The 16060-nt window shown below is 63.4% G+C and overlaps 1 protein-coding gene across 5 annotated transcripts in view; it reads left to right on the forward strand.

Annotated features, from left to right (window-relative positions):
• The window catches only part of SPNS2 (SPNS lysolipid transporter 2, sphingosine-1-phosphate), a 30791-nt gene that overhangs the window by 12474 nt on the left and 2257 nt on the right, over positions 1–16060 (forward strand). For 4 of the 5 annotated variants that reach the window (XR_013445919.1, XR_004912859.2, XR_013445920.1 and 1 more), the window contains exons 3-10: positions 8195–8331; positions 11940–12091; positions 12266–12332; positions 13260–13402; positions 13619–13771; positions 13884–14073; positions 14390–14455; positions 15902–16000. Coding sequence is in view for 1 of the 5 variants with exons in the window: in XM_036078393.2 (XP_035934286.1) it covers positions 8195–8331; positions 11940–12091; positions 12266–12332; positions 13260–13402; positions 13619–13771; positions 13884–14073; positions 14390–14455; positions 15902–16000 (1007 nt within the window). In the remaining 4 variants the exon portion in view is untranslated. The remainder of the gene's footprint in view (positions 1–8194; positions 8332–11939; positions 12092–12265; positions 12333–13259; positions 13403–13618; positions 13772–13883; positions 14074–14389; positions 14456–15901; positions 16001–16060) is intronic. The other variant, XR_013445921.1, reaches the window with a different exon arrangement.

Genomic DNA, 16060 nt, shown 5'->3' on the forward strand with positions numbered 1-16060 from the left:
ATCAGGACCCGCAGGTCCAGGTCCCACCCTGAGGCTGGTGGAGGGAGCTCCGTAGGTTGCTGTGCTAGACGGAGTCAGGGGGCCTTGGTGACCCTGTCTCCGCACCCCCACCCCGGCCAAAGCTTCCATCGCCACCAGGCTGGGGACCCTCTCCTAGATGTCAAAGCAGGAAATCCCCTTGGTCCCCGGGCAGGGGCCTGAGAGCCTGGGTCCTCTGCCCCCTGGGCTGGGGCAGTGTGGCGGGCCGTGAGCAGTCATCCCTGCCTATCTGCCCCGTGCGGCAGGCCCATGCCTTCTTGGTCCCTGCCCGACCCACTCCGTGGCCCCAAGCTTGCTGTGTGGCCGAGGGCCTGGTTCCTTTGGCTCTGATTCTCTTTGGCCCTGGAGTCCATTTGTTGTGAGGCCTGGTCGGACGTGTGGGAGGAAGTCCATGGTCTGCATTCCAGTGTGTGAACCCCTTCCCCGGCCTGGGCTCCCCGGGGAGGGAGGGTGGAGGGAGCTGGCTCTGTCCAGGGACCTGCCTGACCTGTCTAGGCAGCATTCCAGGGAGGGCTGGGCCAGGCCTCTGCGGCCTCCGTGAGCTCCTAGAGCACCGCGGCTCAGCCAGGCCCTGCAGCCTGTGCCCGTCCCCAGGTGGGGTCTTTGGGGCTCAGAGAGAGGGTATGCGAGTTTCAGGGCTCAGCCCCAACAGACAGTTGAGTGAGCTGGGACAGGGGCAGGGCCGTGTGGTCCAGCACCCGCAGGGTGACCAGTCCCTGCCTCTGCCCACATCACTCCACCCAGGACAGGAGCCCAGACCTGTCCCCGGGCCCTTCCCCCCTTGCAGGGCCTCCTTGCTGGGCCAGAGCCAGGCAGCCTGCCCCAGGACAGGTGCCTCCAGCCTCCTGGGCTCTGAGCACAAGGTAACTGCCACTCAGCCTGGAAGAGAGCATTTCAGCCAGATGTAGCATGGGGTGGGGGTGGGGGGGTGGCAGGAGAGAGCCCAGCTTTCCAGCCCCCTCCCTCCGTGGCCCCTGAGTCCCTGGGGACCCAGCCGAGTCTCATCCCCTCCTGGCCTTGCCGCCTGACAGGGAGCCAGGATCTGCCCCAGCTTCCTCCACTCAACCCCACCAGTGGGGTCAGGGCCGGCGCAGCTCCCGGGGAGGGGTGGGAGGTGGTGAGGCTCCCAGGGCTTCTGTCCACAGCCACCTTCCTGGCTGAGAGAGAGACGTCACAGCGGCCTCGGCTGACCCCTGGTGACCTGGCTGGAGGTGGACAAAAGAGCCAGCAGCATGCTCCTCTCTGGGTCTTCCTCCCAGGAGCTTCCTTTGCAGCTTTCCTTCCCAGACGAAGGCGCAGAGGTTGAGGGAGGAGTGATGACTTGCGGGCCTGGGATGGGAACCTGTGTATGCTATCTTCTTGGCTGGGGGGGCGGGGGGGGCACACAGGCAGCCACTGGCTTGGAGAGGCCTGTCCCAGGTGTCTGAGCTTCTGGTGTCTCTGTCTTCAGGGTGGCTGCCTCTGGGCCGTGGTATCTCAGAGTCCCTTACCCCACGGCCTTCACCCTACAACCCACCCCCCGTGCAGCCGGGCTGCCACCGGGGCCCAGAAGCTAGGCCAGCTAGATCAGGATGTGACTCAGTGGGCAACCAGGCAGATCAGCTAATTGGCCTGGGCCCCAGGCACCTGTCTCTTCCCCAAGCCCTTGATAAGGTCGGAGCCGGGTGGAGGGCGCCAGCCAGGTGCTGCGGTTTGCGCAGATCAAAGGACGAGGCTGAGAGCCGGGTTTTCTGCTCATCTGTGGGCACCAGGGGCTGCTGTGCCCGGAGACGGGGTGGGGTAGGGGGGCTGAGGGTCAGGCCTGGGCCTGCCCCTGCTGTTTCTCCTGGGACCAGATCTTGAGAGCTGGCTTGGGAAGAGCCTGCCTTCGGCAATCCCCTAGCAGATCTCGGCCAGCTCGGAGCTGGGCCCGGAGTCCCTGCAGAAGCCGAGCTCAGCCTCTGTGATTACGGCTCTTGCTGTCTTGGGAAACCAGGAGCCTCCAGAGCCTACACCCGAAGGGGTAGCTGCTGCTGAGCCCACTGCTGGCCAGGCCCTGGGCTGGGCTCTGGCACAGGCTCCGTCCCCACATTCCAGTACGTTCCCTCTATCAGTGGAATGGAAAACGTGTCCAGTCACCACCAGGCACGGGGCACCGTGGGGGCCTGGGGGGGTGCTCTGCCTGGCGGCAGGTGGGTAAGACTTCCCCGAGGAGGGGACATTGGAGTGGGGCTTTGAAGGATGAGTTAGAGTTTGTTCGGGGTATAGGACGTCCAGTCACCCTCCTTCTCCCACTCCGAGCTGGAGAAAATATGCCAAGAAAACATTTAAATTACATAGCTGAGCTTGAAAGCTCAAGCTAGCAGGGGAATTCCCAGGTGCCAGAAGCAGAGAATTAAACCGAAAAACAGGAGTGGGCGCCAGTATTAAAGCCAAGTGTTGCAGAGAGCCTGGGGACCAGTATCTGTCATAGGAGCTTGTTACGGTATTTTTAGTGTAAACACTTTTACGATGAGAAATTTTAAATACACAGAAAGAGTAGAGAGAGCGGCACGATGAATCTCCACAGAGCTGTCGCCCACTCGGGCCCAGTGTCCAGGCTCCGGGGTTTCTTTGCTCTGAGGATGGGCCTGTGCAGCCTCGGCTTCCAGCGTCACATGGGTGACTTGGTTTCCCCCCAGAGCCCAGGGCTGTGCCCCCAGGGCCAGTGGCAGTTTCTCTGTCTCTGAGGGGACATGTCCATCTGGCTCGGGCTCTCTGCAGAGAGCTGGAGGGTTTCCGGGCCCTTCCACACGAGGGACCCCGCAGAGGCCGATCTAGGGCTGCTCCTCGGGGAAGCCTTCGTGATCCGGGGCCTGCGTGGGACACAGATAACGGTGCCTACTGAGGACAAATTCAAACGGAAAATGAGCAGAGCCCACAATGAGGAGGCCAGCCGGCGCTGGAGAATGGGGAAACCGGTCCCTGATCTGCCTTTAGGGCTTCAGTGCTATGTGAGCTTAGTTTCCAGAGTTCCACAGGAAGCATAGCACTTACAAGACGGGAAGAGCACCTTAGTGAACAAGAGCGGGGGAGACGCTTCAGAGACCTCAGTTCAAGATTCTGGAAGTGAAACGTGTAAGCACTGAAATTTAACAATGTGACAATTAGACCCAGTCGAAGAGAAAATTAGTAAATCAGAAGATGGGTCTGGGAAAAGCAGCAGGTCCAGGGAAGGGGAGGGAGAGTGAAGGCTCCGGTGAGTGGAGTGTGGGGAGAGCCGAGGGCAGGGGGCAGGGTCGCGCTGCAAAAGGCACCTGGCTTTCGTCTTGGGATAGTGGGGAGCCAGAGAAGGCTTTGGGGCAGGCAGTCCCTGTTGGATGTATGCATCAGGATGTTCTCTCTGGGGCAGAGCGTGGGGGTGGATGGGAGAGGGGAGGCAGCTCGGGGCTGTGGTTGGAGTGGTCACGAGGATGTTCCAGGTTGGGGATGGGGGCAGAGTGGGGACAGAGGAAGAGCCAGCTCAGACTGAAACCAGACGGCAGCTCTGCTTTGAGGCCGTCTCCTTCTGGCCTTGCTCCCTCCCCACTTCGTCCAGCAAGGCCGTAGCTGGGCCACCCCTGGGGCTGTACCCCCGGGACCGTTCTGTCCCACGGAGGCCTAAGAACCCATCGCCCCGGGGCCTGAGGGGCCAGCCCAGGGCTTCCATCCTGAGCGGTGGGTGAGGTGGCCGGGCTGCCCTGGGTCCTCCCCGTCGTTCGGCTGCCTGGGCGTCCATCCTCCACGTTCTGTGGGCAGAGCATGCCTGAGTAACCCTCCCTGCCCACAGGGGATGGAGGATGGCAAGTCTCCCCAAATAACAGTTTGGCCAGATTTGGACTTTGTAAAAATAGCCCTGGTTCAGCTCAGGCTGAGGTCGGGGCTGGACCCGAGCTCCAAGGCCACTGTGGGGGAGCCCAGGGGTCCCCCAGCTCAGACCTCAGCCGCTCCATCTCCAGGACCATCTTCCGGGGTTTGACAGGGCCAAGTGCGCCCCAGGAGGGGCTCGGCAGCCCCACAGGTGGGGTCGGAGGGGCTCAGAGTCCTCAGCGGGGTGGTCCTGGGCTGCTGGATGCGGGCCGCTCTGCAGGTCCACGGAGAAGGCCGTCAGCCAGCATGCTGCCCCTGGGGCTCAGGAGCCTGGGCAGCCCCTTACCGCCCTCTCCCCAGCCCTGTGGGGCGGGGGCACCACCCATCCCACAGAGAGGCTCTGAGGCCCTGCCCCCTCTGCCCTGGCTCCCTGCCTGCCGGCCCCATTGTCCCCGTCCTGCGGGGTCAGCACACGTGAGCTGCCGAGGGCTTCCCCACACCCGGACCACAGGATGTGCTCGTGTGGGAACTGCTGGGAAAGCCGCCCCTACCGAGATCAGGGTGGGGCTGCCCGGCTGCCCAGAAAGCTCTCCTCCGACAAAGACTGCAGGGCTGGGGTGGGGGGCAGGGGAAGCTTCTAGCCTGGCTGTGTTTATTTCCAGCCGGGTGGCCGCTGACCACGTAAGCCTCTGCGCCCCCACCAGGTAGCAGGTCCTCTGCCCTTCCTTCTGCCGGGAACGGGTTTCCTTCTCTCCCTGCCCTGATCTTGTTCGGGCCCCCATGCTGGCCTGTGACGTCCTGAGGGCCCGGGCAGGTCTCCTCTCTTGTCTGCCCCGAGCAGAGGGGAGGGTTGCACAGACTGATTGATCGCTGTCCCTCCTGACCCTTGACACCCTTGTCCCCGAGGGTCCAGGGTCAGGATGGTCGCTGTGTCCTTTTGGGCGAGTTCCTCCCCCTGTCAGTGGCCCAGCTCTAAAATGGGATGACGTGGTGGAGTTCAGCTGGGGCCAGGCAGTGAGGACAGGGTGCGCCTGCTCCCACAGGAGCCTTACCTGCGGTCCTGGGCGGCCGTTCTCTACATGGGCCGGTGGAGAGCCAGGGGTCAGCTCTGCTGTGGGCAGCGGGTGGGGGTGGCCTGGGGCGGCTCTCCCCTTGGGCCCATCCACACTCTCCTTGAAGGGGGAGAGTGGACATGCCGTGGTTGTCCACGGGCTCTTCCAGCACCTTCCCCTGCTCTGGCCTGGCCCACCTTCCTACTGTCCCCCTTCCCCTCGCCGCGGTCTGTAGTGTGATTTAGAGCGAGGACCCTGGAGTTAGACAAATGGGGTTTAACCTCTGGCTCGGCCACCCAACGAGCTGTGTGACATCACTCCTTTCAGCCTCTGTACCCTCCTGTGGGATGAAGAGAATAGTGAGGTGCTTAGGTCCAGGGTGTGTGCTTGGACCCGCGGTCGGTAAGTGTTCCGTAACGACAACTGAGGTTCTTGGTAACAGTAAGCTCCTTCCCGCCTAACCTTCACGTGGTATTGCTTATAAGACGTGTGATTTATAGTTTAGTGTATAGTCTTGATCTTAAGTATGATCATCCTGGTAAACTCCTATGCATCCTTCAGTACCCCGCTCTGATATCACCACCTCCATGAAGCCTCTCTCCACTCTGCTTGGCCCTCCTTGCTGGTTTCCAAACTGGCCAACCCATGGACTGGGGTCACTCTCACTCTGATTTTTTCTGCCTACTCCCCCCAACCCCCAGCACAGACAGGCACAGAGGGAACAAGTCTTTCTCCTGTAAGTCCTGACAAGGCCCACCTCCTGGTCTGATCTCAGGCAGGCCCAGCAGGAAAATTCCTTTTCTAGATATGAGGAAGTAATTTCTGTGTTGACTGATCTAAACAAGGGCCCAGTGTTGACCGAGGCTGCGGGCTCGGGCGGGGCCTGGCATCAAGCACCTTCGGTGCTATCTTATCCCGCACTCCGAGCAACCCCGGAGTTGCTATTTTTATCTTCATTTTACAGACGAGGAGGCGATTGTTAGATTTTCAGGAACGGTGTGAGCTGGCTGTTGCCCACAAGCATTACCAAACACCGGATTATGTGAACTCATGAACGTCTTACACTCAAAACCAAGGGAGTAAATACTGAAAACTCGTCCCCCCAGCACCTCACGGCGTCTGGCGATCAAAGGGTAAAAGGCTGTTCGCGGCCCTTGCACCTGTTCGGCGGAGGGACGCGTGTGCACGGCGCTGTGTGACCACACGCCTCCTCCTGACTCTGGTGGCCTGAGGTCAGCGCGGGGGGCGTCTTCACGCCAGCTGGCAAACCCCACCCATCGGGGCCCCCACCCCTGCTTTTTTGGAGAGCCGGTTGTTAAACATCAGCACAGCACTGAACGGAGGGATAGAGAGGTGGTGACCTGCGCAGGGTCACCCAGCTGGGGAAGAGAGCTGACTCTGCGCCCAGGCAGGGCCTCTGGTGCCCAGATCCACGCCCCTCGATGCCGGTTCTGCCCCCAGCAGCCACACGCGCGCCGTCCTGCTCACCAGGACGAGCGGGAGACCGTCACCCTCCTCCAGCCTGGGCCTCTCCCCTCGTTCACCCCGTCCCTCCTTCCCGCCCCCCTCTTTCTCCTCTTCCCGCCCACGCCTGCCAGAATCAGGTCTGAGGGAGAAGCCAAGCCCATGTGTGCACTCAGCCTGGCGGTCGCAGCCCAGCCAACTGGCCACCTCGTCTGCCCACCCTCGGCCATTGTCTGGCCATCTGCCCGTCAGCTGTGGGACTGCCTTCCAGGGGGACGCATGGGGGAGCTGCCTTGCCCCCTGACCCCTAGGGCCTACCCTGCCTCACTGGGCCTCTTCGCCCCACCTGGGGCCCCAAGGCCCCACCCATCACTGGCATCCCCAGAGTCCTCTGACAAGCCGCCGCTCTCTTGTTCTAGAAGAGCAAAACCAGGTCAGGTTGCCGCCCTGCTCAGCCGCGGAAGCCACGGTCACCACAGTGGGCCAGGAGGCCCTGCCCCATCTGGCCTCCCCACTCCGTCCCTCTGCTCCGGCCACTCTGGCCTCTTTGCTGTCCTTCAGATATGCGAGGCATACTCCTGCCCCAGGGCCTTTGCACTCGCTGTTCTTGCCCCAATATTTGCATGATTTGTTTCCTTACCTCCTCCAGGTCTTTGCTGAAATGTCACCTCCTCTGACCCTTCTGTTTAAAGTTGTAGCCTCTGTGTTGTTCCTCACACACATTTCCTGTCTCCTGTTTCTGCCCTGTTACCCTCCGTGGCACTTGTCACCGTCTGACACACCACAGTTTTCATTTTATCATACGTTTCTTCTGCCCAAGAGGGCAGGAATTTCTGTCTGTTTTGTTGAGCGGACGAATGAGTGGATGAACAAAGACCGTGTTTGCTGAGGTCAGGGAGGCGTTCTGCAGCCTGCTGGGAGCGCGGGTGGGAGACCTGGGGCTTTCCTGTATGACCTTGGGCAGGTCCCTTCCCCTCTCTGACCCTCTTTCCCAAGTGTGGTAAGGAGAGCAGTGTGAGAGGTACAAGGAACAGGGGCTCCGGGGTCAGAGAGGGGATCAAAGCGCCACAGGACTTTTGCCGCCAGCGGGGCCTTGGGCAAGTCTCCTCTCCCCACTTCTGCAAGGTGGGGTGGGGTTGGGAGCATACACACGATGCCAGGTGGTGAGCTCCTGGCACGTGAAATGCTCAACAAATCGATTTTCACTGTTTCACGGGTCTCCCAAGGGCTCGCCCGCTGGACAAGCTGGGCCTTCAGCAAAGTGGGTGGGGCTGTAGGATCGCCCTCCCCTGGGCCCAGGTGCCTCCTCCGCCCCGGCCCCAGCCGAGGTTGTCCCCTGGCCCCTGGGCTCAGGCTGGGCGGTGCGGGCCCCTGGCCCCAGCCGAGGTTGTCCCCTGGCCCCTGGGCTCAGGCTGGGCGGTGCGGGCCCCTGGCCCCAGCCGAGGTTGTCCCCTGGCCCCTGGGCTCAGGCTGGGCGGTGCGGGCCCCTGGGCGCAGCCGAGGTTGTCCCCTGGCCCCTGGGCTCAGGCTGGGCGGTGCGGGCCCCTGGGCGCAGCCGAGGTTGTCCCCTGGCCCCTGGGCTCAGGCTGGGCGGTGCGGGCCCCTGGCCCCAGCCGAGGTTGTCCCCAGGCCCCTGGGCTCAGGCTGGGCGGTGCGGGCCCCTGGGCGCAGCCGAGGTTGTCCCCTGGCCCCTGGGCTCAGGCGGGGCGGGGCGGGCCCCTGGGCGCAGCCGAGGTTGTCCCCTGGCCCCTGGGCTCAGGCTGGGCAGTGCGGGCCACTAGGCGCAGCCACAGGGACCCTACCGCCCGTCACACTCTCCCCTTCCTGCACAGTATTCATCTGCAGCTTCATGGTGGCTGCCCCCATCTTTGGCTACCTGGGTGACCGCTTCAACAGGAAAGTGATCCTCAGCTGCGGCATCTTCTTCTGGTCTGCAGTCACCTTCTCCAGCTCCTTCATCCCCCAGCAGGTGAGGCCTGTCGGGCTTCCTCCCCGCACATCCCTCCGCACATCCTGTTCCCTCCAGTGCTGGCTACTCTCACTGACCTGTCTTCGTCCACACTGGGGTTCCATCCTCTTTGCTCGAGCCCCAGACGGCGTCTTCCAAGTGCAGCGGGATGAGGGGTCTCGGGTACTTTTATAAGCTGGCCCTGCAGACAGGGAGGGCCTTCCCCTGTGCTGACCAGAGCCGGGGGGACTTGCAGCCCTGTGTGGCCTCCTCTTTCCGAGCTGCCTCTGATTTGGGGAGAAACAGCAGAACCAGTCCAGTCTAGGAGTCAGGGCCCTCTGGTTCTAGTCCTAGCTCTGCCATCATCTTGCTGTGTGACCCCAGGTGAGTCACTATGCCTCTCTGCGCCTTGCACAGTTTGCTCTTTTCTGGTGTTTTTTTTTTTAAGTAAACTCTGTGCCTAACGTGGGGCTTGAACTCATGACCCCGAGGTCAGGAGATGTGTGTTCTATTGACTGAGCCAGCCAGGCACCCTGTACACAGTTTGCTCTTTGTGCAATAACCAGCGAACTGCTCGGGTCAGAGTCCGAGGGCGGCAAGCATCACCTCGACTTAAGGAAGGTGTTTCTCCCTCGGCTTCCACAGTTCTGGGTCTGAATGTCCCGACTCTGTTGTCCGTTCAGTCTTGTGATCTGGAGAGCCTCAGCTTCTGCATCTGTGAAACGGAAAGAATTCTTCTCAGCCTGAAGTTTCCTTGTGCCCAGACCCTGGAACGTGGCAGATTGAACAAATCATAGTTTCTGTTCTTTCTTCCACAAGGGAGACCTGTTGCTTTGAGAGGTAGTGAGTTCCTATCACTAGGAGTGTTCAAGCCGAGGAAGGATGATGTTGTGGTGGTTGCTGTGGAGGGAGACAGAGGAGGAAGAAGACCAGGATCTATCTTCAAGCACTTTCAGCCTTGGGCATAAAGGAGAAGACCCTGTGCCTGTCCTTGGGGGCACCCAGGCTGGGCGTGGGAAGACGGGACGGGAGTCCCCATGCTCACAGCCTTCACAATGTACAAAGTGCTGAGAGTCCTCGCTGAAGAGACAGTAGTCTCTTCAAATCTATGGAGGCAGGGAAGGCTTCCTGGAGGAGGTGACATTTGCGCTGGGAAGGCAGGACAGGGAGGTGAGGCCTTTTGGTGGGTGGGATAGGCAGAGGGAGCAAACCCATGGAAGCAGTAATGGGTCCCCAAATGGGGAGAGTGTTTTGGCCCGAAAGGAAAGCAGGGACCAGGTCATGGAGAGCCTCGAATGCCAGGTTGGAGGGTCTGGTCTTCCTCCTGAGGGCAGGGGTGAGTCAGAGTGACACGGAGCAGGGAGAGGCTGGAGGCAAGGGCAGAGGAACCAGCAGGTTTGGGTACAACCTCACAGAGGAGGATCAGGCCCGGGTGGGCTTCAGGCCACGGTCAAAAATGGGGCCTGGACCAGACGCCTCTGGGGCCCTCTGGGCCTCGCCCTCCCACTGGCCAGGCCCCTGGCCCTCTGACCCTGGGTGCCACTTCCAGAACGGAGCTGCAAGCCCAGGACCACGATGCCAGCAGCTCCGGGGGTGTGGGCGGGCCGGTGGAGGCCGAAAGACGATCCCCCGCCCCCCCCATTAGTCTGTGGACTCCCTGCACTCACAGTCCCAGCTCCGCGCGCGTTCTCCTTGGGCCTTGGCAGTGTGATTCTGAAGCTGATTTGGCAGAGGAAATGCCCAGCAACAGCCAAGAACATGGGGAAAATGCCCGTGGAAGGGGCTCGCCCTGTGGGTCCTCACGGAGCGCCGTTCTAACCTGACAGTGGGCTGACCGTGAAGCCCTTCCGCGGGGGCCCGGTGTTGAGCGACAGGTGCGCTGCACGCGGCTCGGGCAGCTTTGCCTGTCCGTCTGGATGAAAGATAAACCGTAGTTCAAAACCAGTTCCAGACACATGAAAATGAAGTAAAAAGCAAAGTATAAGAATCTAGAACTATAAATCCGCAAGAAAAAAGCCAAATAACCCGGCAGGAAAGTGGGCAAAGGGTGGTGAACCCAGCAACTGCAGGAGGGGATGGTGCTCGACTCCAGCGCTGGGGAAATTCAAACCGAAACAACGACGAGGTGCCATTTCATACCCATCGGATGGGCCACAGTTAAGAGGGCTGACGATACCAAGTGTTATCAAAGGTAGTGACTTGGCCGCGGGGCCTCTTTGGAGAGCGAAGTGCCAGGATTCCGCAGAAGCCTCGGTGCGTGCGCCCCAGCCGCCCCCCGCGAGGTGCGCTCCCCAGAGAGGAACCCCAGCCCGCGGACAGGGCGTACGTGTGCCACGGCGTCTGTGATGGTCTCGTAGCAGAAGAGGGGGCATGCGCAGAAGAAACAGGTGCGTTCCTGCTGTGAGACTCTCGGCAGCCGGGGCATGAACTGCATCTACATCGAGCAGCATAAATGGGCTTCCGGAACACGTGAATGAGGGCAAAGCAAGGTGTGGGGCAGAAGGCACAGAATGGTCCCTTTGGGGTGCATGTTTTGAAAGCATGCGGGAGACACAGTGCTGCTCATTGTGGGGCCACGGTGTAAGGGATGCACCATGTAGCGGGTTCCTGGGGGAGGCGTAGGACTGTCCACACGCTCTCATACCAAGGAGAACGAGGAAATTTCTAAGACCTAGCAAACGATGCATTAAGGAATATTGTCATCATTTGGGGAGGGGGCAGGCCTTCCTGAGCAAGATGTGCAATCCAGAGGCCATCAGGGGAAAATCACCAGGCTGGACAGCATCGGATCAGACAGACCCCATGAACAAAGTGGAAGGGAAGATGATGAACGGCGCTCGTCACATATGTCATAAAGGGTCAATACCCACGATACCTAAAAAGCTCATAGAAATCAAGATAAGACAGACAGCTAACAGCAAAGTAGGCAAAGGCAGTGGGCAGCTCAGCCCCAGAGAGAGGGGCTGAGGTGAGGAGGTGGGGGTCACAGAGACGGTGCGAGGCGCAGGGCTGGATGGGCAGTCCGGCCATGCAGGGGGCGGGCCTAGATGGAGACGGGCAGATGGAGAGAGGGAAGCGGGAGACCTGGAGGAGGGCAGCGTGTGGGTGAAGCTGGCCGGATGGGTGGTCAGGGTGGGGCCGGGGAAAGATGACCAGGCTGGGTTCTCAGGCCCTGGGCAGCTGGGGGGATGGAGGGGCCGGGTCCACATCACAGGGGGAGGACCCTTGGCAGCTAGAACAGCCTCACCCTTCCCGGCTCAGCTGGGCTTCGCTCTTTGATGTGTGTGGGGGCGGGGGTCGCAGAGCCCACCAGCTGCCCTGCCCGCTCCTCACGCACACAGGGCCCTCCGTGCTGCCAGGGTCAGCCCGGCTGCCCTGCCTGGGGGCGGGGGCGGGGGGTGGGACGTGCGGCTCCCGAGGTGGGGCCAGAGCCCGGGGAGGAGGTCTTGCCCTTGGGGGGAGGCAGTGGGGACACCGAGGGGTCTGTCTGGGCCACGCCCGCAGCTGTCCACCTGTGGGAATCCCGGCCAGATCCTCTGAGGCCCGGGGTCAGTCCCTGCCGGGCCGTGGGGGCTGGGCAGCGGCGTGGGGGCCGATGGTGAGCCCCGCATTGTGTGCCCGTCCCGCAGCACTTCTGGCTGTTGGTCCTGTCCCGGGGCCTGGTGGGCATTGGTGAGGCCAGCTACTCCACCATCGCGCCCACCATCATAGGTGACCTCTTCACCAAGAACACGCGCACGCTCATGCTCTCGGTCTTCTACTTCGCCATCCCGCTGGGCAGGTGAGGCTCCCCCTGGCTCCCCGCCGATGTCCCACCACCGCCTCTCCCTGAGGTTGGCGTTCTGCGGCCCAAACGCGCGGTGGCCAGCAGGGGGGTGGTGGAGGGTGGCCTGCCTCCCACCCTGGTGAGCAGCCCCTGCGCGCGGCCTGACTCCCTGCGCCGTGTCCTCGGCAGTGGCCTGGGCTACATCACGGGCTCCAGCGTGAAGCAGGCGGCAGGAGACTGGCACTGGGCCCTGCGGGTAAGGACACCCCCGACCAGCCCTTACCCAGGGTCCCCCAGAGACTCAGAACCTCAGCCTCCAGGCCTCTACCTTGGGGGCCTGCACCCCCCGAGATCAGTGTACTGGGGGCACTGGGGAGCCAGACCCGGTCGTCCTGCGGCCTCAGGGGCCTGGTCAGACAGGACGAGGGATGCCCTCCCGCTGTCAGGACGTTCCAGGTCTGCAGTGGTGCGTCCTGTTCCAGCCCGGGCCTGTGCTAGGGGGAGGCCGAGACGCGGCCTCTGCGTGGGGACCCCCGGGGTCTGGAGCCCCTTCCTGTCCTGAGGGAGGGTTCAGGCGAGCCTGCCAAGGCCCCAGGACAGTGCAATCAGAGGAAACAGAGATCCCTAGGCTCGCGGAGGAGCGGAAGCTTAAGACAAAGTGTTTTTTCCTCAAAAGCAGGAAGGAAGCAGCCTCCGTGGAATTTCTTGATGAGGCACATGGAGAGGAACTCCCCCGCCCATGGGCTCGCAGGCCTCTTGGGGGGGGGGGGACGGGCCTCCCTGCTCTCCAGCGGGGGTGGGGGTGGGCTGGTGTCTCGGAGGCTCTGTTCCCGACCTTGGGCTGCACTCAGGGGACACCACGTGGGCCCCTCCCAAGCCATGACCTACCTGATCATCAGCGGGAAGCTTCGTGCCCACCAGGCGCCCCCCCAGGCCCCCTCCTCATCATGGTTCCAGAGTCGGTCCCTCTGCGTGTCTGTCTTTCTTTCCATCCATCTTTCTGGTTTTCCACCTATTAACTCATCCAGCAGTCTGTTTGTCCTTCGTCTGTCTGTCCCCCCTCCTCCATCCATCGTTCAGCCCCCTCCCATCCCACCCCCTGCTCTGGACGGCCTGTCGGGAGCTCCTGGCGGCTCAGCCCCGACGGGGCCTGGGGTCCTACCTTGTGCTCCTGCCCCACCAGGTGTCCCCCATCGTGGGCATGATCACAGGCACGCTCATCCTCATCCTGGTCCCGGCCACCAAGAGAGGCCACGCCGACCAGCTCGGGGGGCAGCTCAAGGTGCACACGTCATGGCTCCGCGACATGAAGGCCCTGATCCGCAAGTGAGTGCTGCCGGGAGGGGTCTGGCGGGAATGGGGCCGGGTGGGGGGCGGCAGGAGGACCCTCCCTGCGGGGCGGCCCTGGTCCCCGCGGCCCTGGGTGCTGAGAGTGGCGCTTGGGCCCCTGGTGGGTATGAACTCCTGCAGCCCGAGCCCGAGGGGGCGGGGAGGGCGGCCTCGGGGGCCCCGCTCAGTGTCGCTGCCCTGGCCTCTCCTCAGCCGCAGCTACGTCTTCTCCTCCCTGGCCACGTCGGCCGTGTCCTTCGCCACAGGGGCCCTGGGCATGTGGATCCCGTTGTACCTGCACCGCGCTCAGGTCGTGCAGAAGACAGCGGAGACGTGCAGCAACCCGCCGTGTGGGGCCAAGGACAGGTGGGGCCGGGCTGGGGGCCGGGGCGGCGAGGGGTGCCGTGCAAGAGCGCCGGCCCCTCCGCCCAGCCTGACCCCGCACCGAGCCGTGCCCCACTGCCCTCTGTCCCCACAGCCTCATCTTCGGGGCCATCACCTGCTTTACTGGCTTTCTGGGTGTGGCCACGGGGGCAGGAGCCACGCGCTGGTGCCGCCTGCGGACCCAGCGGGCCGACCCGCTGGTGTGTGCTGTGGGCATGCTGGGCTCTGCCATCTTCATCTGCCTCATTTTCGTGGCTGCCAAGAGTAGCATCGTGGGTGCCTATGTGAGTGCAGTGGGGGGTGCCCGGGTGGGGGGTCGGCCTCTGGCAGAGGACGTGCAGTCTGGCTCGCAGGGCCCCTCCCCGTGAGAGGCTCCTGTCTGCTGCCCACCCGTCCGCGCTCTGTGCAGGGCCTGTCCAGGGCCCTGGGCGTCCTTCCGGGCCACCGGCATGCCTTGAAGTCCCCCCATATCCTGCAAATTCCTGTGAGCCTGCGTGCTCGGCGCTGCAGACCCCGGGGAGGGGTGGGAGGCTTGGGGGGGGCTCCCTGCCAACAGCCAGGCGGAGGGCTGCGATGGCTGTTCTGGTCTCTCCTGGACAGATCTGCATCTTTGTTGGGGAGACACTGCTCTTTTCTAACTGGGCCATCACTGCGGACATCCTCATGGTGAGGTGGCCGACCCAGGCTTCTGGACCCCTGGGGCAGCCTTGGAGAGGGTGGTGAAGGGGCGGGAGGCTGGCAGGGCCTGTGGGGGGTGGACAGCAGGCTGGACAAGCTGGGGAGGCGGGCCTGGAGGCAGAAGCCTGGGCAAGCAGAGGGATGGGGATGGGACCGTGTGGGGAGAGGGCTGTCCGCAGGCTCCGCGTGGCCAGGAGGCTGGCAGTGCCAGGCTGGCCTGAGGGGGTGCTGCTCGCTAGCTCCTCCCCCGGGTCTGAGCTCCCAGGGCCCTGCCCTCCCAGCCCAGCCCGGGTCCCAGGCGTGCCTGCCCGAGCGCCCGCGGCTGGGCCGGGCGGACAGAGGCCGTGTTCACGGGGCCAACAATGGGTGCCAGACCAGCCAGCCAGGGACAAAGGGCCGTCTGAGCAGTGGCAGGGGCTGTGTCCCTGGGAGGAACTGGGAGGGGGTGTGGCCCCGATAACTTGCAGCACGCAGTCTGAGGGGCGGGGTGCCTGCAGCTCCCGTCCTTGGGGGCCCTCCCGGTCAGGGCCAGGAGGGGCTGGGAGAAGGGAGCGTGGGGCCTGCGGTAGGGAGCGTGTCTGGGAGCCGCCAGGGCGGGCCTCACCGGCAGGGCGGCGGGGGGAAGTGGCCCTTGGGGTTTGGGGCCACATATGGGACAGCCCAGGAGATCAGAGTCGGCCTGGCACTGGGGGTCCTGCCGGCTCTCCTCTTCCAGGAAGCCTGCCCTGCTTCACCTGAGCTCCCCTGCACGTCTGCTTCACTGGGGGCCAGGCTTCCGTCCGTGGGAGGAGGTGGGGGTCTGACTCAGCCCTGTGCCTCACGGGGAGCCAGGCCGGTGGTGGGGGGTGAGAGTGAAGGAGGGAGTGAATCTGTGGCGCTGGGCGGGACCCCCGTGCCTGCCTCTGGGGTCCCAGGGAAATCATGTCCCATTTTATTAAGTGTCACAGCCCCATGACTAATCACTGCTGGAAATGGGCCACGCCATCCCATCGGACCCAGCCGCCCTTCCCCCAGCCCTGGAATGAGGGGCCCCGTGGCCGGCCACCCACCCCGCTGCTCCGAGGCTTCGGAGGGCCTGCCTGGCCTGGGAGGCTCCCGGCTCTGGGGGCTGGGGGCACCCGGGGGTCGGAGTGGAGGCCGTCCAGGCAGGCCAGCCTAGGCCTCGCCGCGTCCTTGTGGAGGGGGACCGGCGTGGTCTTCAGCTTGTGGGTTCTGGTCCCAGCGCTGCCACAGTCCACGTGTCATCTGTGTGCTGGGCCTCCGTTTCCTGCGACCCCTGCACAGGCTCCCCGCCACAAGCCCAGGGCAGAACCTCAAGCAGCCGGGGTGGGGAGGCCCCGGGAAGTCCGGGGTGTGGGACCCTAGGAGTGTGGTGACCCCAGAGATGAGGCCGCTGGCTGTGGCCCCTGGGCTCTGACTCGCTGCCTCTTGCAGTACGTGGTCATCCCCACGAGACGAGCCACGGCCGTCGCCCTGCAGAGCTTCACCTCCCACCTGCTGGGGGACGCCGGGAGCCCCTACCTCATCGGCTTTGTGAGTACAGGCGCGGCTGGGTGGGGGTGGCTTCGGGAGGCGCCCCCTGACGCTCCCACC

The sequence above is a fragment of the Halichoerus grypus genome, chromosome 2 (assembly GCF_964656455.1).
Source record: "Halichoerus grypus chromosome 2, mHalGry1.hap1.1, whole genome shotgun sequence".
NCBI classification, from domain to species: Eukaryota; Metazoa; Chordata; class Mammalia; order Carnivora; family Phocidae; genus Halichoerus; species Halichoerus grypus.